At 46.6% G+C, this 21,853-nt stretch overlaps 1 protein-coding gene and 1 long non-coding RNA gene across 4 annotated transcripts in view; one reads left to right on the forward strand and one right to left on the reverse strand.

The window, feature by feature from the left end:
• si:ch211-222n4.2 (uncharacterized protein LOC101885505 homolog) overlaps window positions 1-21,853 on the forward strand; it is a 32,149-nt gene extending 10,296 nt beyond the window's left edge. For 2 of the 3 annotated variants that reach the window (XM_068005441.1, XM_068005442.1), the window contains exons 3-9: window positions 6,186-6,230; window positions 7,242-7,319; window positions 8,957-9,098; window positions 10,538-10,751; window positions 13,913-14,013; window positions 18,935-18,991; window positions 21,123-21,852. In XM_068005441.1, coding sequence (XP_067861542.1) covers window positions 6,186-6,230; window positions 7,242-7,319; window positions 8,957-9,098; window positions 10,538-10,751; window positions 13,913-14,013; window positions 18,935-18,991; window positions 21,123-21,258 — 773 coding nt within the window. In that variant the 3' untranslated portion in view covers window positions 21,259-21,852. Of the gene's footprint in view, window positions 1-6,185; window positions 6,231-7,241; window positions 7,320-8,956; window positions 9,099-10,537; window positions 10,752-13,912; window positions 14,014-18,934; window positions 18,992-21,122 lie in introns of all 3 variants that reach the window. The other variant, XM_068005443.1, reaches the window with a different exon arrangement.
• Window positions 8,226-12,541, reverse strand: LOC137341932 (uncharacterized). The gene is made up of 2 exons (XR_010967166.1): window positions 10,582-12,541; window positions 8,226-10,457 (listed from the first exon to the last, which is right to left on the reverse strand). It is a non-coding gene; the product is annotated as an uncharacterized lncRNA (long non-coding RNA).

The following is a 21,853-nucleotide window of genomic DNA, read 5'->3' on the forward strand; positions in this document are numbered from 1 at the left end:
AGACAAATAACCTCCCAGAAATACTGGAGAACCAAGGGGCTGGCAAGAATGAGGAACTGAAAGAAATCAGTATTAGTAAAAAAAAAGTAGTACTAGAGAAATTAATGGGACTGAAAATCGATAAATCCCAGGGACCTGATGATCTACATCCCAGGGTTTTGAAAGAGGTGGCTGGAGAGATAATGGATGCATTGGTTGTCATCTTCCAAAATTCTATAGATTCTGGAACGGTACCTGCAGATTGGAGGGTAGCAAATGTAACCCCACTATTTAGGAAAGAAGGGAAGAGAGAAAACAGGGAACTACAGACCAGTTAGCCTGACATCAGTAGTAGGGAAAATGCTAGAATCTATTATAAAGGATGCGATAACAGGACACTTAGAAAATAATAATAGGATTTGGCAGAGTCAACATGGATTTATGAAAGGGAAATCATGTTTGATAAACCTATTGAAGTTCTTTGAGGATGTAACTAGTAGAATAGATAAGGGGGAACCAGTGGATGTGGTGTATTTGGATTTTCAGAAGGCTTTCGATAAGGTCCCACACAGGAGATTGGTGAACAAAGTTAGAACGGATGGAATTGGGGGTAACATACTGGCATGGATTGAGAATTGTTTTCTGTCTGTTAACCAGAGTAGGAATAAACGGGTCTTTTTCAGGTTGGCAGACTGTGACTAGTGGGGTACCGCAGGGATCAGTGCTTGGGCCTCAGCTATTCACAATCTATATCAATGATTTGGATGAGGGGACCAAATGTAATATTTCCAAGTTTGCTGATGACACAAAACTAGATGGGAATGTGAGTTGTGTGGAGGCTTCAAGGGGATATAGACAGGCGAAGTGAGTGGGCAAGAACATGGCAGATGGAATATAATGTGGAAAATGTGAAGTTATCCACTTTGGTAGGAAAAACAGAAATGCAGAGTATTTTTTAAATGGTGAGAGATTGGGAAATGTTGATGTTCAAAGGGACCTGGGTGTCCTTGTACGTGAGTCACTGAAAGCAAGCAATTAGGAAGTCAAATGGTACGTTGGCCTTTATTACAAGAGGATTTGAGTACAGGAGTAAAGGTGTCTTACTGCAATTTATAGGGACTTGGTGAGATCGCACCTGGAGTATTGTGTACAATTTTGGTCTCCTTACCTAAGAAAGGATATACTTGCCATAGAGGGAGTGCAACAAAGGTTCACCAGACTGATTCCTGGGATGGAGGGGATTGTCGTATGAGGAGAGATTGAGTAGAATGGACCTTTTATTCTCTGGAGCTTAGAAGAATGGGGTGATCTAGTTGAAACATACAAAATTCTTACAGGGCTCGACAGGGTAGGTGCAGGGAGGATGTTTACCCTGGCTGGGAAGTCTAGCACCAGGGGTCACAGTCTCAGAATAAGGGATAGACCATTTAGGACTGAGATGAGAAATTTCTTCACTCAGAGGGTGGTGAATCTTTGGAATTCTCTACCCCAGAGGGCTGCGGAGGTTCAGTCATTGAGTACATTCAAAGCAGAGATCGATAGATTTCTAGATATTAAAGGCATCAAGGGATATGGGGATAGTGCAGGAAAATGGTGTTGAGGTAGAAGATCAGCCATGATCTTGTTGCATGATGGAGCAGGCTCGAGGGGCCGGATGGCCTACTCCTGATCCTGTTTCTTATGTTCTTAAATGTAGGGGTCACAAACTGAACCTTTACACAGGGTCCCTACCAGGCAAACGCTGCTTCTTGTTCCACAAGCCGGAGATTCAGAGTTTGAGATTGAGTTTAAGCATCAACTGGGTTGCCTCTCTGCAACTCAATAATGATAGGCACTGCATCCTGAATATATGAGCATGCACTCTCATACATAGCCTCCAACTGATGGTTTGCAACAGTTGTCAGACTAAACCTCAGGGGTTTTCTCCTCAGTAAAACAATGGATATCTATCTTCAGTGTAGTGGAAGGACTTTGAAGCCAATGTCCTAATGGGTAGAGTGGCCTAGCTGGACAAGTAATGAGAGAACCTTTCCAGTGCTGTGTGCTGGTAAATTGCATGGGTTTAGCTGAGTAAGCCTGATACATGGTATTAGGCTTGGACATCCTTTGGTGTTCTGGATGTCCAAGCCTAATACCATGTATCAGGCTTACTCATCAGAACCTGTTTTTAATCCAGGTACTTATATGAGGAGCTTTGGCAAAAAGACATGCCCACTGTGAGACTGTCTCTCCCTGCGTACTGCTAAGCGGCAGGTCAGTGTGGTTCTTCCCCTAAAACTGTTTCCCCTTTTGGCTACAAATTGACATCTCAGATTAATCTATACATAGTGATTAAGGCAGGAAAAACTCTTGGGACCCAGCCCCTTTAAGAGTTTGGTGACATATTGAGAGCCATATTTGTCACATGGTCATCTACCACCCCTGTTGTGAATAATAGGGCTTTCTTCAGGGAGCTTGCCTTGGTTTTCTCCGGCAGGAGTTCATTCTGGACCCTTGCTGATATTCGGTAGAGCCTGCAGTTAGCGTACACAATGACATCAATACAAAGTCAAAACCAGCCAAGCTGTTCTTAGGTTAAATTGTTCTGCTACCTTGTGCCAATTGAATAGCCCTGACTCATCCTCTACATCCCTAATCTGTACTATTTTGAATTTACTCTGATTAAAGTTCCAATAATAGATTTTGTTGAGTATGAAGGCGAGAGTTTAGAAAGTCCCGCAGGGTTGTGATATATTAGAGTATTATCATAGGGACCAGGTGTCTTAGTCCTGCTTTATTTCTATAACTGGTAAGACATGATGATGGTTTCTGTGCAATTACAGCATTGTCACTATGGTTATTTAGCTTATTGGTGCCAATATGCCATCTTAAAGTAGATAAGTCACCCGGTCCAGAAGGGATGTGTCCCAAGTTGCTGACGGAAGTAAGAGTGGAAATTGTGGAGGTACTGGCCATAATCTTCCAAACATCCTTAGATACAAGGGTGGTGTCAGTGGACTGGAGAATTGCAAATGTTACACCCTTGTTCAAAAAAGGGTGTAAGGATAAACCCAGCAACTATAGGCCAGTCAGTTTCACCTCAGTGGTGGGGGAACTTTTAGAAATGATAATCCGGGTCAAAATTAACAGTCACTTGGACGAGTGTGGATTGATTAGGGAAAGCCAGCACGGATTTGTTAAAGACAAATTGTGTTTAACTAACCTGGTAGAGTCTTTTGATGAGGTAACGGAGAGGGTAGATGAGGGCAATGCAGTTGATGTGTGTATATGGACTTTCAAAAGGCGCTTGATAAAATACTGCATGGTAGGCTTGTCATCAAGATACCCGACAATGTGGAAAATTGCCCAGGTATGTCCTGTCCACAAAGAGCAGGACAAATCCAATCCGGGCAACTACTGCCCCATCAGTCTACTCTCAATCATCAGCAAAGTGATGGACGGTGTCGTCGACAGTGCTATCAAGCGGCACTTACTCACCAATAACCTGCTCACCGATGCTCAGTTTGGGTTCCGCCAGGACAACTTGGCTCCAGACCCTATTACAGCCTTGGTCCAAACGTGGACAAAAGAGCTGAATTCCAGAGGTGAGGTGAGGGTGACTGCCCTTGACGTCAAGGCAGCATTTGACCGAGTGCAGCACCAAGGATTCCTAGTAAAATTGAAGTCGGTGGGAATCAGGGAAAACTCTCCAGTGGCTGGAGTCATACCTAGCGCAAAGGAAGATGGTAGTGGTTGTTGGAGGCCAATCATCTCCACCCTAGGACATTGCTGCAGGAGTTCCTCAAGGCAGTGCCTGAGGCCCAACCATCTTCAGCTGCTTCATCAATGACCTTCCCTCCATCATAAGGTTAGAAATGGGGATGTTCGCTGATGATTGCACAGTGTTCAGTTCCATTCGCAACCCCTCAGATAATGAAGCAGTCCATGCCCGCATGCACCAAAACCTGGACAACATCCAGGCTAGGGCTGATAAGTGGCAAGTAACATTTGCGCCAGACAAGTGCCAGGCAATGACCATCTCCAACAAGAGAGAGTCTAACCACCTCCCCTTGACATTCAACGGCATTACCATCGCCGAATCCCCCACCAAGATCCTGGGGGTCACCACTGACCAGAAACTTATCTGGACCAGCTACATAAGTACTGTGGCTACAAGAGCAGGTCAGAGGCTGGGTATTCTGTGGTGAGTGACTCACCTCCTGACTCCCCAAAGCCTTTCCACTATCTACAAGGTGCAAGTCAGGAGTGTGATGGAATACTCTCCACTTGCCTGGATGAGTGCAGCTCCAACAACACTCAAGAAGCTCAATACCATCCAGGACAAAGCAGCCTGCTGGATTGACACCTCATCCACCACCCTAAACATTCATTCCCTTCACCACCGGTGCACCGTGGCTGCAGTGTGTACCATCCACAGGATGCACTGCAGCAACTCGCCAAGGCTTCTTCGACAGCACATTCCAAGCCCGCGATCTCTACCACCTAGAAGGACAAGGGCAGCAGGCACATGGGAACAACACCACCTGCACATTCCCCTCCAAGTCACACACCATCCCAACTTGGAAATATATCGCTGTTCCTTCATCGTCGCTGGGTCAAATCCTGGAACTTCCTACCTAACAGCACTGTGGGAGAGCCTTCACCACACGGACTGCAGCGGTTCAAGAAGGCGGCTCACCACCACCTTCTCAAGGGCAATTAGGGATGAGCAATAAAAAAAAAGAATGCGGCCCATGGAATAAAGGGGGCAGTAGCAACATGGATACAGAATTGGCTAAGTGACAGGAAGCAGAGAGTAGTGGTGAACGGTTGTTTTTTGGACTGGAGAGAGGTGTATAGTGGAGTTCCTCAGGGGTCTGTGCTGGGACCACTGCTTTTCTTGATCTATATTAATGACTTTGAAGATGGCAGGGCAGGTTGAGAAAGCGGTTAAAAAAGGATACGGGATCCTGGTCTTTACAAATAGAGGCATAGAGTACAAAAGTAAGGAAATCACGATGAACCTTTATAAAACACTGGTTCGGCCACAACTGGAGTATTGTGTCCAGTTCTGGGCGCCGCACTTTAGGAAAGATGTGAAGGCCTTAGAGACAGTGCAGAAGAGATTTACTGGAATGATTCCAGGGATGAGGGACTTTAGTTACCTGGATAGACCTGGAGAAGCTAGGGTTGTTTTCCTTGGAACAGAGAAGGTTGTGAGGAGATTTGATAGAGGTATTCAAAATCATGAAGTGTCTAGACAGAGTAGATAGAGAGAAACTGTTCCCGTTGGCAGAAGGGTCAAGAACCAGAGGGCATAGATTTAAGGTGATTGGCAAAAGAACCAAAGGTGACATGAGGAAGAACTTTTTTACACAGCGAGTGGTTAGGATCTGGAATGCACTGCCCGAGGGGGTGGTGGAGGCAGATTCAATCACGGCCTTCAACGGGGAACTGGATAAGTACTTGAAAGTAAAAAATTTGCAGGGCTACAGGGATAAGTCGGGGGAGTGGGACTAGCTGGATTGCTGTTGCACAGAGCCGGCGCAGACTCGATGGGCTGAATGGCCTCCTTCCGTGATGTAACCTTTCTATGATTCTATGCTTAATCCAATTAGTTTGTGTCAGCTGCGGCTCAGTGGTAGCACTCAGACCTCTGAGTCAGAAAGTTGTGGGTTCAAGTCGACTTGAGCACATCATCTAGGCTAACATTTCAGTGCAGTACTAATGGAGTGCTGCACTGTTAGAGGTGCTGCCTTTCAGATGAGGTGTTAAACCCAGGCCTTGTCTGCCCCCTCGGGTGGATGTAAAAGATCGCACTACATGGAAGACGAGCAGGGGAGTTCTCTCCGTGTCCTGACCATTATTTATCCCTCAACCAACATCACTAAAACAGATTATCTGGTCATTATCTCATCACTGTTTGTAGGATCTTGCTGTCGCATTTCTGACATTACAACAGTGACTACAATTCAAAAGTACTTCATTAGTTATAAAGCACTTTGGGACGTCCTGAGGTCGTGAAAGGCGTTGTATAAATGCAAGTTCTTTCCTTACTGAAATCCTTGTGACAACACTATAACGCAGGATTCATGGGGTATCATGCAAATAGCTGAGCAACTTCCTAGAAAGGATTCAACCCCCTGGTAACTCACTGCATCCTATGTTCCTCTTCTCATACTGTTTATTTCAATACCTAACATGAGTAGTTTCTTATTTTGCAACAGATCTCCATTTTAAGATGATAATGAACCAGAGGCTGACCCAACAAGGTAAAGTGTTTCATCAGTTTTTATCTCCTGTTTAGTTAATTTTGCCTTTTCCTTGCCACTCAAGGTCTTTTCAAAATGTTGTCAAATCACAGAGCAGCCAGTTTATTTAAAAGTTCCCCGATGGCCTAGTGGTTAAAGGCACTGTGCAGCAATAGCACAGTCACACAGACTAGAAGGCCCCTAGTTTGATTCCTACTCCGTGCCCCGTGCCCAGTGAGCTGATCCAGCCCAGAAAGCAGTTGCGTTGTGACGATTGGTCTCGGTGCCCCTGGGAGGTATGGTGGTGGGGGTGGGAGGTGGAAACCTCAACCAGAGTTCCTGCTGGTTGTCCAGTCATCCCTTCTGGGTAATGTGTGGTCATTGGATGGGGACAGGATTGGGCTTAGTGTGGTGCCCACCAGCTCTCTGCCAATGCCCACCGTCTGGGCTCACCCATGGCGGGGGGGAGAAAACAGCGAATGCTGGGGGGCTCTCTGCACCCACGGAACCATATTCCTGTGCGAGTCAGAGGAGGGGAGAACAATGGAACAGGAGGAGGCCATTCAGCCCCTCGATCCTGTTCCGCCATTCAATTAGATCATGGCTGATCTGCACCTCAACTCTATTTACCTGCCTTTGATCCATATTCCTTAATACCCTAACAAAAGTCTCGATTTTTAAAATTATTAAGAGTTTTGATTGAGTGATTAGGGAAAGACAATCTCCTGTGGGTGGGGAGTCAGTGAAAGGGGTCATCATTTTAAAATTGCTACTAAGAAAGTGAGGAGAGGGGTTGGACAAAATTTCACAATGCAGAGGCTTGTTGGAGCATGGAATACTTTGCCATAAGGAGTGGTTGAGACAGAGACCATTGCATCTTTTAAACGAAAATTGGATAAACATTTGAAGCAGAGGAAGATACAGGGCTATGGGACGAGAGCAGAACAGTGGGATTATTTTTGGATTGCTCCAGCAAAGAGCTGGCACAGACCCGATAGGCTGAATGACCACCTGTTTTGTTTTACATTTCAGCAGGGAGTTCATCCTGTGTTAGTCCAGTCGGTCCGTTCACGGATATTGCCCAATTGAGTTGTAGAGATCATTCTACAGGTAAATATGCAATGAGACCAACACCTTCATCTCCTTTGTAGGTTATTGATCCTCATCCTTTGAGTTGTTGGGCCAGTATTGATGTGCAGTAAAAGCTGCATCTCTACAGAATACACAACAGCCACAGCACAGGTGCTGCATCAACATTCATTTCATCTGCTGGTTAAAGTGCTCCAATGTGCTGGGATAGGGATCCTTGAGCCACCAAATCTGTCCCGTGTTGCAATATAATATACACGGTAGTGTTCATTGTAACTAGCTGTCCCCTATTCCCCCCCCCCCCCCCCCCCCCGCTCTCGGTCTGCCCGCCCCCCCCCCCCCCCCCCCCAGCTCTCGGTCTGCCCCCCCCCCCCCCCCCCCCCAGCTCTCGGTCTGCCCCCCCCCCCCCCCAGCTCTCGGTCTGCCCCCCCCCCCCCCCCCCCCCAAGCTCTCGGTCTGCCCCCCCCCCCCCCCCCCCCCCCAGCTCTCGGTCTGCCCCCCCCCCCCCCCCCCCCAAGCTCTCGGTCTGCCCCCCCCCCCAAGCTCTCGGTCTGCATCCCCCCCCCCCCCCCCCCGCTCTCGGTCTGCCCCCCCCCCCCCCCCCCCCCACCGCTCTCGGTCTGCCCCCCCCCCCCCCCCCACCGCTCTCGGTCTGCCCCCCCCCCCCCCCCCACCGCTCTCGGTCTGCCCCCCCCCCCCCCCCCCCCCCCCACCGCTCTCGGTCTGCCCCCCCCCCCGCTCTCGGCTGCCCCCCCCCCCCCCCCCTCCACCGCTCTCGGCCACTTGAGTCAACCATGTTTGACGAAGGAGCAAAGCTCCGAAAGCTTGTGATTTCAAATAAAGCTGTTGGACTATAACCTGGTGTTGTATGACTCCTTACATTTTTCAAAGGTGGACAGAGAAAAAACGTGATAAGGTGAGGCCAAATACTAATTAAGTTGCTTTATTTCACAACAAGTGAACATACAAAGCAACAACTATGATCAGACTCCGATTGGCCTCACTGCTGTCTGTTTTAAGAAGTTTAACTGACTGCCTGTGTCTTTTTATCTCGCTGTGTTCACAACCCGAAAATATGGCCTATGCCAGACACCCCCTGCTGAGTACACAGGACCTCCCGACACAATGGATATGAGGTGTTTATCGATTGCTGAGACAGACGAATAAATTGTATATCGTTTGCAGTCTTTGGGGAAACGGCATGAAAACTTAGCGTTTTAACCACTTTTCAGTGCCTTTTTAAAAAGCTTTTGTGAATATACTTTACTTTAATACATAACCTTTAAATACAACTTTTTTTTTAAAATCCCAAAATGTGGCAGGACAGTTAGCTCATTCTCTGAAGACACTGGCTGCAGTATAAAAGCAGCCTTACTGCAGTAAAAGTCAAGCACTTTGAATGGGAGCCCAACGCACTCTAGCTTCAGCCACTGTTACAGTAGTCTGTTCCATTGTTGTATGGTATTTCACTTAGTGCTGCCCTATGTTCATATATTAAATCTATATTAAATAGAATGTATCATCTAATTGCTCCCTAAAGATTATTTCTCCCTTCTCATTCACTTGGAAGTACAGTTCTCCAGTTCAAAGAGTTGGGCATTTGACTTCCTGAGGCCTCTGACAATCTTGTAATTCATTTCATTGTATCCTTGTTGCAGGCAGAAAGCATTCTCAGCGAGGTAATCAGCGCCGTGCTGTACTGCCAGATGATGGGGTCAAGGAGCAAAAGGGAGCACTGAAAGAGCCACAGAAGCACAGCTCCACGCGGCGGAAGCTCTCCACAGAGGCAGCTAACAGGAGGTACAGCGTCGCACGTGAAGTGCAAAAGGTTCCCCACATCCTGCAAACTAGCCAGCTTTCCAAGCTCATATGAACACCTGCAGTTAGTTAGGCTAGGTCCAGGGAGGGTTGCACTGAAATTGAAACATTCCCAATCTTTATAAATTAAACCGCACGTGCACTGAGAATTGGAGATTTGCAAAACCTCATGGATCCTTATCATGGGATAAGTATTAATTTTGTACAGCAGTATGTGAAATGATAACCGTGTTAAGCACAGAGTGCAGGCTGTGGGGAAAACCAGATGGCATAATGGGTTAGACATTGGCTTTTCACCACTGGGGTCTGGGTTCAAATCCATCTCTGACTGAAGGGATGAAAATCTCCTCTACCTGCAGGATGTAAGGGTCCTATATGAAATGAGTTTGGCCAGTCTCACTCCTGTTCTTAGTAGACTGGGGCTGCAGCACAAAACGCTGCTTGAATTGATAGCTTGGCAATCTCATTCAGAGAAGCTGGTGTGGGAAATGGTATTAAAAAAATGTCCTACTGTGCTGTAGGATGGAGTGTTCTGAGGTTTGGGCAGAGTAGAGGGAGCTTTACTGTGCATCAGGTGAGTACCCTCTACTGCACCAGAGTGGCATTTTTTCCCCATTTCTCATACCAGGCATCCTTAGGCCTATCTGAGTGAGATTGCCAATCAGTGCCAAATTAGGGCCAGTTTTGTGCTGTGTGCCCTCTAAACAAGATTGAGACTGGCCTAAAATCACTTCATAAAACAACAACTTGCATCTATATAGCGTCTTTAATGTAGTAAACATCCCAAGGTGCTTTACAGTAGCGACTGTCAGACAAAATTTGACACTGAGCCAGATAAGTAGATATTAGGACAGATGACCAAAAGCTTTGTCAAAGAGGTAGGTTTTAAGGAGAGTCTTAAAGGAGGAGAGAGAGGCGGAGAGGTTTAGGGAGGGAATTCCATGGGTATCTGCTTCATTCGAACCAGCCGACCAGAAAATACAATAATTAATAAAAATAGTGAAATATTTGAGGGCCTAGGCAGCTGAAGGCACAGCCACCAATGGTGGAGCGATTAAAATCGGGGATGCACAAGAGGCCAGAATTGAAGGAGCACAGAGATCTCTGAGGGTTGTCGGGCTGCAGGAGGTTACAGAGATAGGGAGGTGCGAGGCCATGGAGGGATTTGAAAACAAGGATGAAAATTTTAAATATGAGAATATAGGACTCTTGCAGCTAACAGACAGAAGAGACTTTCATCCCACCAGTCTGGACTGGACTGGAATCCAGGTCCCAGCGGTGAATGGCCAGCGTCAAACCCAGTGTACTCCCCAGTTCCTAGAAATTCAAGTTCGCTGATGCCTGTAGGTAAAATATGAAAATGTAAAATTTCTCAAGGGGATAAATTATGCTTCACACTAACAATGATTCATCTGTTGCAGGAGCAGTGGGGCTGAAGCCTCCCAGCAGACCTGTCCAGTATTACCTGTGTTGACTCTTCATCCAGAGTTAGATGAGCCACAGATGCTCATCACATCGCTCACTCCCCTTTTGATCCAGATAGATCCTTCTCGGTCACCCCGGGCTCCGACACTGCAGGAATGTGCGATCATCGTACGGCACTTGCACAACACTACCAGCCTACAGTCTCAGGAGGTAAGAATGTTATGATTAGGGAGTCTTTACACCTGATATTCTCCTTGGGCTTGCCGTGACTGCCCACTCCCATTAGAGGACCGTATGTCCCTACGACCCAGAGTGCACCTTTACCCTATCCGGTACTTCACTAAATGTCACTAGACCCAGCTGTATTCCAGCTAACTGGAATATATCACAATATGTTCATCTTCAGTAGGCACATGGAATACACACACTTCACTGAGACTCGGGTGATAAACCAGCAGACAATTTAATAGGTAAATGAAGAGAAATTATAAATTTTTCTGCAAACTATCAAAACAACAATGATACTTCTGCACTAACTCTCCACATAAAATGGAACCTTCAACCATGGTCACTCACTTATTATTTGGCCAGACTCCTCCCATGGCGCCGGATGATTGAACAAAGGTCTCCCTGGCTTCAGACTGACTTAGTCAGCCACAGGAGTACTATCAAAATCCTTTGAAGATATACTGACACAAAGGAGGCTAAAGAACTGAACCTCTCATAACTGCAGTAGATTGACAGCAGTTCACAAATTGTTCACTACATGGAATGTTTGTCCCCACAAGCACATCTGCCACTTGTAGTAAAGTTCAGAGGCATTGCTTGACCTGTCTGTCTCCATACAAATTGCCAAGTTGATCAAATTAAATTAAAAAAATCTGAGCAGACAGCTTATTTTTGTTAATACTCATCGCGGGTTGAGGGATGTTGGTGCTAAGTACAGGTGAGTGTTATAACTGTACTGACAATCCCAGCTGGCCAGTCAGGTCTCCTGTAAGCACAGTGTGCCATTGACTCATAACTGATGATACTATGAGGTACTTAGACACCTGGGCAATTAGTTGATACTTTTTAAAAAAAAATTTTTTTTTTGCCCATTTCCTGCTGCCCTACTCTCCTGATGGCACCCACCCTTAGCTGGGCTACAGTTCCTTGGGTGCTGGCAAGTAAAATTAAGGAAAACCCAAAAATGTTTTATAAATACATAAAGAGCAAGAGGATAACCAAGGAAAGAGTAGGACCTATTAGACATCAAAAAGGTAACCTGTGTGTGGAGGCGGAAGACGTGGGTATGGTTCTGAATGAATACTTTGCGTCTGTCTTCACAAAAGAGGGGGATGATGCAGACACTGTAGTTGAGGAGGAGTGTGAAATATTGAATGGGATAAACTGAGTGAAGTATTAAGGGGTTTAGCATCTTTGAAAGTAGATAAATCACCAGGCCTGGATGAAATGTATCCCATGCTGTTAAGAGAAGGGGGAAATAGCAGAGGCTCTGACCATCATTTTCCAATCCTCCCTGGCTACAGGTGTGGTGCTGGATGATTGGGGGACTGCTAACGTTGTACTGTTGTTTAAAAAGGGAGATAGAGATAGACCGAGTAATTACAGGCCAGTCAGTCTAACCTCGGTGGTGGGCAAATTATTGGAATCAATTCTGAGGGACAGGATAAACTGTCACTTAGAAAGGCACGGATTAATCAAGGACAGTTAGCGTGGATTTGTTAAGGGAAGGTCATGTCTGACTAACTTGATTACATTTTTTGAGGAGGTAACAAGGAGGGTCGATGAGGGTAACGCATTTGATGTACGTGGATTTTAGCAAGGCTTTTGACAAGGTCCCACATGGCAGACTGGTCAAAAAAGTAAAAGCCCATGGGATCCAAGGGAAAGTGGATCCAAAATTGACTCAGTGGCAGGAAGCAAAGGGTAATGGTTGACGGGTGTTTCTGTGACTGGAAGGATGTTTCCAGTGGGGTTCCACAAGCTCAGTACTAGGTTCCCTGCTTTTTATGGTATATATTGATGATTTGGACTTGAATGTGGGGGGCTTGATGAAGAAGTTTGCAGATGATACAAAAATTGGTTGTGTGGTTGATAGTGAGGAGGAAAGCTGTAGACTGCAGGAAGATATCAATGGACTGGTCAGGTGGGCAGAAAAGTGGCAAATGGAATTCAATCCGGAGAAGTGTGAGGTAATGCATTTGGGGAGAGCAAACAAGGCAAGGGAATACACAATAAATGGGAGGATACTGAGTGGTGTAGAGGAACAAAGGGACCTTGGAGTGCATGTCCACAGATCCCTGAAGGTAGCAGGACAGGTAGATAAGATGGTTAAAAAGGCATATGCGATACTTTCCTTTATTAGCCGAGGCATAGAATATAAGAGCAGAGAGGTTATGCTAGAACTGTATAAAACATTGGTTAGGCCACAGCTTGAGTACTGCATACAGTTCTGGTCACCACATTACAGGAACAATGTGTTTGCACTAGAGAGAGTACAGAGGAGATTTTATGAGGATTTTGCCAGGGCTGGAGAATTTTAGCTATCAGGAAAAATTGGATAGGCTGGGGTTGTTTTCTTTGGAACAAAGGAGGCTGAGAGGAGATTTAATTGAGGTATATAAAATTATTAGTACTTGGGTGTGCACCTGAAGTGCCGTAACCTACAGGGCTACGGACCAAGAGCTGGAAAGTGGGATTAAGCTAGAAAGCTCTTTTTCAGCTGGCACGGACACGATGGGCCGAATGGCCTCCTTCTGTGCCGTAACTTTCTATGATTCTATGGTCACTCCCTGGTACCTCAACCAAGTGACTGTTCTTTCTGGTGAACATAGCCAGTGAGTGTTAGCAGACGATTCACCCAAGGGGGAAGCAACACAGCCAAGCCCAATCCTCCGCTCTCCTGACATACACACCATCCCCTTCCTGCGGGATAACTGGATAGCGATCGGGAGTGGGACACTAGCTGATTTCCCCACTCTAACCCAGGAGTGCTGAGGCCAGTTTATAGTGCATCTGCAGCTGCTGGCTGAGAACATCTAACTTATCCCAGAATGGGATTGAGTCTGGGACCTTCTGGTCAGACTTGGTTTACCAACTGGGCCATCGGACACTCATCATATCTATAATGTCGCATAATACTGTATTACAATGTTAGTTGATGCAGTCTTGCTGACCTTGTTACACTAGCATCATCTGAATCTAAGCCCTACTTTGGATGGGTTACAAATGATGTCTGCTGGAAGAGAGGGTACAACATGCTCCCAGAGGCACGGAATGAATAAACATGAGGTGGCCTCTGACAGTCTCCCTGTGATCGTCCCACTGTTTATATATAATCATGCAGATTCAATGGTCTCTCTTAGCTCCTACGCTTGAAGACTAGTTTGAGAGATCTGCTGTATTCCAACAAATGGACTCCGGACGCCTACCTCCTCGCCAAGGCTTACCTAGCTGATCTGAGTCGGTGAGTACTGGGGCATGTTTACCACAGTCTCGTGGGAAGTATAATACTGGATTATTTTGTAAGTGAATAGTAGGAGACTCCCTTGGGATCAAATTGAGTAACTGAGAATCCATTCACGGACCACAGCTGTTGTGTCTGTACAACAGGTAAACATGGCACTAGTATTTGTGATCATTAACTGACCCCTTCTCATTAGGACGCCTTGTAATGTTCAATTCTCATTCTCTGTTTGTTTCCCTGGGAAGAGAGGAGAGTTCAAGAAAACCAGTGCTTGCTGTGAAAGGGTATTATTTTAAAGAGAGACTTGCGTTTATACAGCACCTCGTCATGTCTCTCAGAAAAGTCTCAGAGCTTCACTTACAGTGAAGCACTTTGACGTGCAGTCACTGGGGTTAGGTAGGCAAGTGCACAGCAAGATCACACGAACAGCGATGAGGTGAATGATCAGTTATTCCGAGGCACTGGGCTAACACCCTGCTCTTAAGATGGACAGTAATGAGAGTGTCTTTTAGACTTATTGCTCTGTTTGAGGGGCATGGGGTCAGGGATAAAGCGTTTGTTTTCTGATTGGTGGGATGTGACTAGTGGTGGTCCCCAGGGATCTGTACTGGGGCCTCAGCTTTTCACCGTTTATATTAATGACTTGGAAGAAGGAATAGAGAATTGTATATCCAAGTTTTCAGATGACACAGTTAGGAGGGACCATAAGTTGTGTGGATAGGAGCAGGAAGTTACAAAGGGACATACAGACTAAGTGAGTGGGCAAAACTGTGAGGTCCTCCATTGTGGATCTGAGACAAATCGGAATAGTTTCTTAATGGTGAGGGACCAGGAGCTGTGGAGGAGAAAAGAGATTTAGGTATCTATGTACACAAATCACTAAAAGCTAGTGGACAGGTACAAAAAGTAATCAAAAAAGTTAATGGAATGTTGGCCTTTATCCAGAGGGGGCTGGAATACAAAGTGGAGGAAGTTATGCTTTAGCTGTACAGAACCTTGGTCAGACCCCATCTGAAGTACTGCCTTCAGTTCTGGGCACTGCACCTCAGGAAGGATATATTGACCTTGGAGGGGTTCGAGTGCAGATTCACCAGAACGATACCAGGGCTTACAGGGTTAAATTATGAGGACAGGTTCCTTAGACTGAGCTTGTATTCCCTCGAGTTTAGAAGCTTGAGGGGTGATCTGATCAAGGTGTTTAAAATGATTAAGGAATTCAATAGTGACAGGAGGAGGCCATTCATCTACAGAGAAACTAGTTCATCTGGTGGGGGAGTCCAGAACAAGGGGGCATAACTTAAAATGAGAACTAGGCTGTTCAGGAGTGAAATGAGGAAGCACTTTTTCACACAAAGTGTAGTGGAAATCTGGCATTCACTCCCCCAAAGGGCTGTGGATGCTGCGGGTTAATTGTATTCCATTAAGTATAGAAAATTAAGGGACGATCTGGTTGAGGTGTTTAAGATGACTAAAGGATTTGATGGGGTAGATAGAGAGAAACTATTTCCTCTGGTGGGTAATCTAGAACAAGGGAACATAATAAAATTAGAGCTCGGTCATTCAGGAGTGAAATCAGGAGGCACTTTTTTCACAAACGGTAATAGAAATCTGGAATTCTCTCCCCCAAAAGGCTGTGGATGCTGGGGGTCAATTGGAGCTTACAAGACAGAGATCGATAGATTTTTATTAGGTAAGGGTCTCAAGGGATATGGATCATAGGCTGGAAGATGGGGTTGAGGTAAAGATCAACCATGATCAAATTGAACGGCAGAACAGGCTCGAGGGCTGAATGGCCTCCTCCTGTCACTATCTTCCTAATCTCATGAGATTGTGGCCTTTACTTTGATATATACGAATGGAAAAAATGTTTCCCTTCTCTATTCCGTTTCTCATTTTGAACTTTTCTATCAAATACCTTCTCCTTACTCTCGGATCAGGAGAATTCAGCACCTATGGCTCTAGCCTTTCCTTGTAATTCAGGCTTATCTTCCCTATTTTTTGAAGTCAATGGGAATCAGGGGGAAAACTCTCCAGTGGCTGGTGTCATACCTAGCACAAAGGAAGATGGTAGTGGTTGTTGGAGGCCAATCATCTCAGCCCCAGGACATTGCTGTGGGAGTTCCTCAGGGCAGTGTCCTAGACTCAACCATCTTCAGCTGCTTCATCAATGACCTTCCCTCCATCATAAGGTCAGAAATGGGGATGTTCGCTGATGATTGCAAAGTGTTCAGTTCCATTCGCAACCCCTCAAATAATGAAGCAGTCCGAGCCCGCATGCAGCAAGACCTGGACAACATCCAGGCTTGGGCTGACAAGTGGTAAGTAACATTTGCGCCAGACAAGTGCCAGGCAATGACCATCTCCAACAAGAGAGAGTCTAACCACCTCCCCTTGACATTCAACGGCATTACCATCACCGAATCCCCCACCATCAACGTCCTGGGGGTCACCATTGACCAGAAACTTAACTGGACCAGCCATATAAATACTGTGGCTACGAGAGCAGGTCAGAGGCTGAGTATTCTGCGGCGAGTGACTCACCTCCTGACTCCCAAAGCCTTTCCACCATCTACAAGGCACAAGTCAGGAGTGTGATGGAATACTCTCCACTTGCTTGGATGAGTGCAGCTCCAACAACACTCAAGAAGCTCGACACCATCCAGGACAAAGCAGCCCGCTTGATTGGCAACCCATCCACCACCCTAAACATTCACTCCCTTCACCACCAGCGCACAGTGGCTGCAGTGTGTACCATCCACAGGATGCACTGCAGCAACTCGCCAAGGCATCTACGACCGCACCTCCCAAACCCACGACCTCTACCACCTCGAAGGACAAGAGCAGCAGGCACATGGGAACACCACACCTGTACGTTCCCCTCCAAGTCACACACCATCCCGACTTGGAAATATATCGCCGTTCCTTCATTGTCGCTGGGTCAAAATCCTGGAACTCCCTTCCTAACAGCACTGTGGGAGAACCTTCACCACACGGACTGCAGCGGTTCAAGGCGGCGGCTCACCACCACCTTCTCAAGGGCAATTAGGGATGGGCAATAAATGCCGGCCTCACCAGCGACGGCAACAGCCCACGAACGAATTAATAAAAAAAAATCTTCGCTATTTTCCTCTGGGCTTTGTGAATTGGCGGGTGGTGTTCTGTTTATTGCCAGTAGATGGTGCATTTGTAACACCAAAATATAATTACAGACCCAAATTGCTGTCATTGAATCTCACTCAGTTTTAAATAACATTTGTGGTTTGGTTTCCTTGCTGAGGTGATGTACTGGAGGCACTGTGGGAGCACCTCACCTCACCCAATGAACGTCTACGAAAAGAAAAAATTTGCAGGCAAATGCAGCAACCAATTTGCACACAGCAAGATCCCAGTGAGATAAATGACCAGATAGTTAATCTGTTTTGGGGGTGTTGCTTGAGGGAGGAGTGTTGGCCCAGGACATTGGGAGAACTTTCTCTCTTCCTCAAACAGTGGGATCTTGTACACCCACCAGAGAGGACAGACGGGCCTCAGTTTAACGCCTCATCTGAAAGACAGCAGCTCTGACAGTGCAGCACTCTCTCAGTAATTGCACTGGGTACTTAGGGTTCAGAAGCCTAGATTATGCACTCAAGTCTTGGAGTGGGGTTTAAACTCGTGACCTTCTAACTCTGGGTCAAAAGTGCTGCCACTAAGCCAAAGCTGAAATGTAGACTATTCAACTGCAGGAGGCATCAACAGCTGGCCCGATCCTGATCTTCGCCAATGTTCTCACATGTGCATTTCCAGTAAGGGTCACAGGATGATCAGCATTGGGAACCCTGGCTGATTTTGCCCTCCCTCACCCACTGAGGCTAATTGTATCGCTTCTATTGCTGCTCTGACTGGACTGGGATCAGCTAACACACACAGGGGATTGAACCTGCTATCTTCCTGGTCTGTACAGTTCAGCTACCTGCTAATAAGGGGAGTGAGGAGTTACTATGGAACTCATTATCTCCCTCAGTCTTTCTTTCCTTCAGGCTTTTGAAACCCAAGCTTTTCGCTGCTTCCTCATTCACCTCACCCTTCTGATGTTCTGCTATGTGGGCTTTGCCCATTCACAAGTTAACAAAAAAGGCACACTGACCAGTACATCAGTGTCCATGCTAGTAGATTTGAGCAGACACGGCAATGATTTTTAAAGGGGCATTAAAGGTATTATAACCAAATTGATTCTTTGATTCAGAATTTTTAAAATCACCCCCCCCATGGTATTTCCAAACTCTGAAGCTTCCCGTTCTATAAGCCTATTTCACATCCTGATGTAAATCACGAATCAGAAAGTTACCTTAGCATGTCAAATCACCGGGAAACTCTTACCTTTGGTTAAAATCTGTTTTGCATCCAATCTCAAAATAGCTTTTAATATTTGGTTAACTCTTAGTTTCAGTGAGGGTGCTACAAAATCTTCAGAATCCATTCTTGCTCCCCCCAGCCCATAGCCCTTCTCCTCCAAGGAATCGACACAAATGCATGTTTAGAGGGAAGCCACAGATGGTAACTCTTTCAGAGGTGACGGAGAGTTTGAGGTGTGTGAGATGGCCACGGTCACGAAGGGAACGGCCAGGCTTCAAACCCTTCTGGGGATATTGGACCCTGCCAGGACTCTGACCGATGGTTAATGGGGAGTTACCAGCAGCTTCCATTACTTTACAGAGCACAGTCCTGTAAACGGGAGCCCTAAGAGTCATGAATGTTAACTGATCCCAGGGTGCTGGCCAAACAGCCAGGTCCTTGTGATATGTTGTGCAAAAACCAAAAGGACTAAGATCATTTGCCCTCAATAAACAGCTGATGATGTGGAATACTATTCAAGTAATGGGGTGTGTGAAACAGTCCAAGTGATGGTCTCGAGGTCTGACGTTGTTTGTTTTCCTCCCAGGGAACGGGATGTTGTGCAACTGCCAAAAGTGCCTTTGAAAGAGCCGCCTAAAAAACTGTAAGTTCACTGAGCATTGCTGTGTCAGCCTGCAGCCTTCACCACGTGTACTGGCAGGCAGTGAAAACATTGGAGACACAGACTTTAGAATTAAAATATCACCTGAGATACAGAAGGGTTGGGCAGTTTTGCCTTTTGTGTGTAACTCTGCCCTAAATCATAGCTAGTTTTAATACAAACAAGGGAATGAAGAGTGACTTTAAGTGGGAGGCTGAAATGTGTTCAGTGATGGTGAGGAATCTGGGATAGAGGAGCTCCATGCCCACTGCTCCCGCCCCCTCGCGGAGCTCCCGTGTGCGGTGCCCATCAAGCTCTTTCCTCTAGTATTCCAGCTCACCCAGCCTAGGCACCCGGTTTCCTTTTGAACACCACTGAAGTCTTGACTCTGCTGCCTTGGTGTTCCAGTGTCGTCCGCACTTCCCCACAGTTCCTTCAATCTGGGCCATGCCCTGAATGACGAGACACAGATTGGAGACCAGGCGCTGTCTTACAGGGAGGGAAAGTCACCCAGCGAGTTCCAGGCTGGTCTCATGTTCCAGCCACAGTGGCAGAGAGCGGGCCGGAGCCGGGGGATGGGGCTGAGGTGATGTGTGAGGATTGCTAAAAGGGAATTCATCAAATCAAAAAACTTACCGTCTGTGGTTCGGGTAAAATCCCTTCACAGGGAACGGTTTCTGGGCTATTAGATGGCCTTGATTGCAGAGCCTGGCGGTGCCCTCCCAGACCTGGGCCCCTATTACAAAAAATGTTAACTCCAATAGCTATATTTGCCCCATATAAAGGGGCTGATAGTGCTGCACTGTAACAATTTGTACGCTGATGGTACTGGCTTCTTAGCAAGTGGCTGGGAAGCTCAGTTTCTTCTACGACCCTTCAATGACCCCCCCCCCCCACCCCACCTCAGCTGTTTTTGGAGGGGAATCAGGAGTGGAGGTCACTGGCGTGGAAGGTCCGGACATTTTCGGGGTCATTTCCTTTTGCTGTTGAACTTCTGTTCCTCACCCAGGTTTCATGAATGAGTCTAGACAGTGGGCTGTTCAACCACAGAGGGCAGCACAGAAAGCCCACTCTTGTTTACAACCACTATCCACATGTGGACTGTCTGGGGGGGTGGTGGTCACTGGGTACTGACCAGTAGCAGGAACACTGGCTGGTCTTTTTACTGACCCTAGCCCTAGAGGCAGCACTGAGGCTGTCGCTTCCCGGCTGCAATCAGCTAGCGCAGCACAGATCACGAATCAGATCTTCTGGTCTGTGTGCTTAATACTATCCCAGGCAGTGTTCACTGGTGTTGGGTTTATATAAGATATTGTGATACCTCCACATAAGGACAATAGGGATGTGATAATATGATATTGTCACGTATCCTTTCACTGTAATACAAGTTCGAGGAGTAGGAAACATTGAAACATCTGATTAATACTCTTAAATCAAGTCAATGAGATAATAAAATACAACTCCTTCCATGCAGTGTAGATGAGATATAGGTACCAATTATAACATTATAACTCACATACCAAGGACTCCTCAGACGGTCGCAAGCATGTCATCTTGATTGCTTACGTTAGTCTTGGCAAGACTAGGTTGAAAGTCCCCAAGGAGCTCCAGTGTCTCGCTTTTATATGTTTCATTACGTCCTCCTAACATAATGCCGTTCTGTCAACGCATTCTAATTACGTCTAGTTAATCTCCCTTCAGTGAGTCTGCGCAATAACGTCCGTCTCTTGTTCACTGTACTCACTAATGAGAAACCATGGGTATCAGTTATATGAGCCTTCCTCTCATCTCTTCCCAGTACATCCTTAACACAAGCCTATTCGTACCAGATCACCTCACCACTGCCTCCTTGCCTGATTTACTATATTTCTTATCTCTTTTTGTGGACGATTAATGAAGTAATGTCTCTAATGCTCCAGGCCTAACCCTGTATAGCCATTGCAGAATGAGTACTAGTATGTGGATATATATTTCAAAAGCTTACTATAGCTATTTCATCTGGTCCACCTATACTGACAATGGGGGCACGGGGAGCGGGCTGGAAGATGGCAGATCTGACGACCAGTCCTGAGCTACACCTTGCAGCGCACCCTGTCTTTACCCTTGCTCTCAGACTTGTGCTCTCACTCCACAGGCCTGAAGCCGTGCTGCCCACAGCAGACAGAGTTATTCTCCCTGCACTGAAGCAAACAGTGGGGAACCGGGCCACTGAGCGACAGAGGCGACTACAGGCCGTGCAGAAGAACCGCTACCGCAAGGTTCTACTGTAGCACTTCGATTCACCCAGAGACTCCAGTGCACTGAAAGCTCTACGGTCACCAGATTTATATCTGCACTTAATAATCCGCAGCAAATGCACCCTTATGGACTTTCGTGTGAATGAACTGGTTGTGTGAATTTGTTCGACAGGGAAACCTGCATTACTATGCATTAAAAAAATTCCTTAAACTATTTCCACATCCCATCTTCTAAATTAATGCTGACAGATGGGGTGGTGGGCAGGGGGACTGTGCAAGGTACAACCAGGTACAAGGTAGTGGTAGTAACTGAGGAGCCCTGACTTGGCCTGTCTGCCAGCTCGGCGAAGAGATGGGAGCCAAGCCTTGAGCACTGACTGGATTCCAGCTGAAAGAAGCCAGGAATTGGTTGCAGTTGGGCCCTAAAACTCACTCTCAGCCACCGTAATGGGAGAGCCTGTGAGTTCCCCCACTGGGAGTGGGCTATGTATATTCTGGACTTTTGAACACGGCTGCATGCTGAAGAGGCGGCCATTTAAAACTAGATTCATTTGTGGAGGGTGACTGGCTGACTTCCTCCAAGCCCGACCAGCCCTGCTGTCAGTCCGCAATGACGAGGGGCAGCAGA

The sequence above is a fragment of the Heptranchias perlo genome, chromosome 25 (genome assembly GCF_035084215.1).
Source record: "Heptranchias perlo isolate sHepPer1 chromosome 25, sHepPer1.hap1, whole genome shotgun sequence".
NCBI lineage: Eukaryota > Metazoa > Chordata > Chondrichthyes > Hexanchiformes > Hexanchidae > Heptranchias > Heptranchias perlo.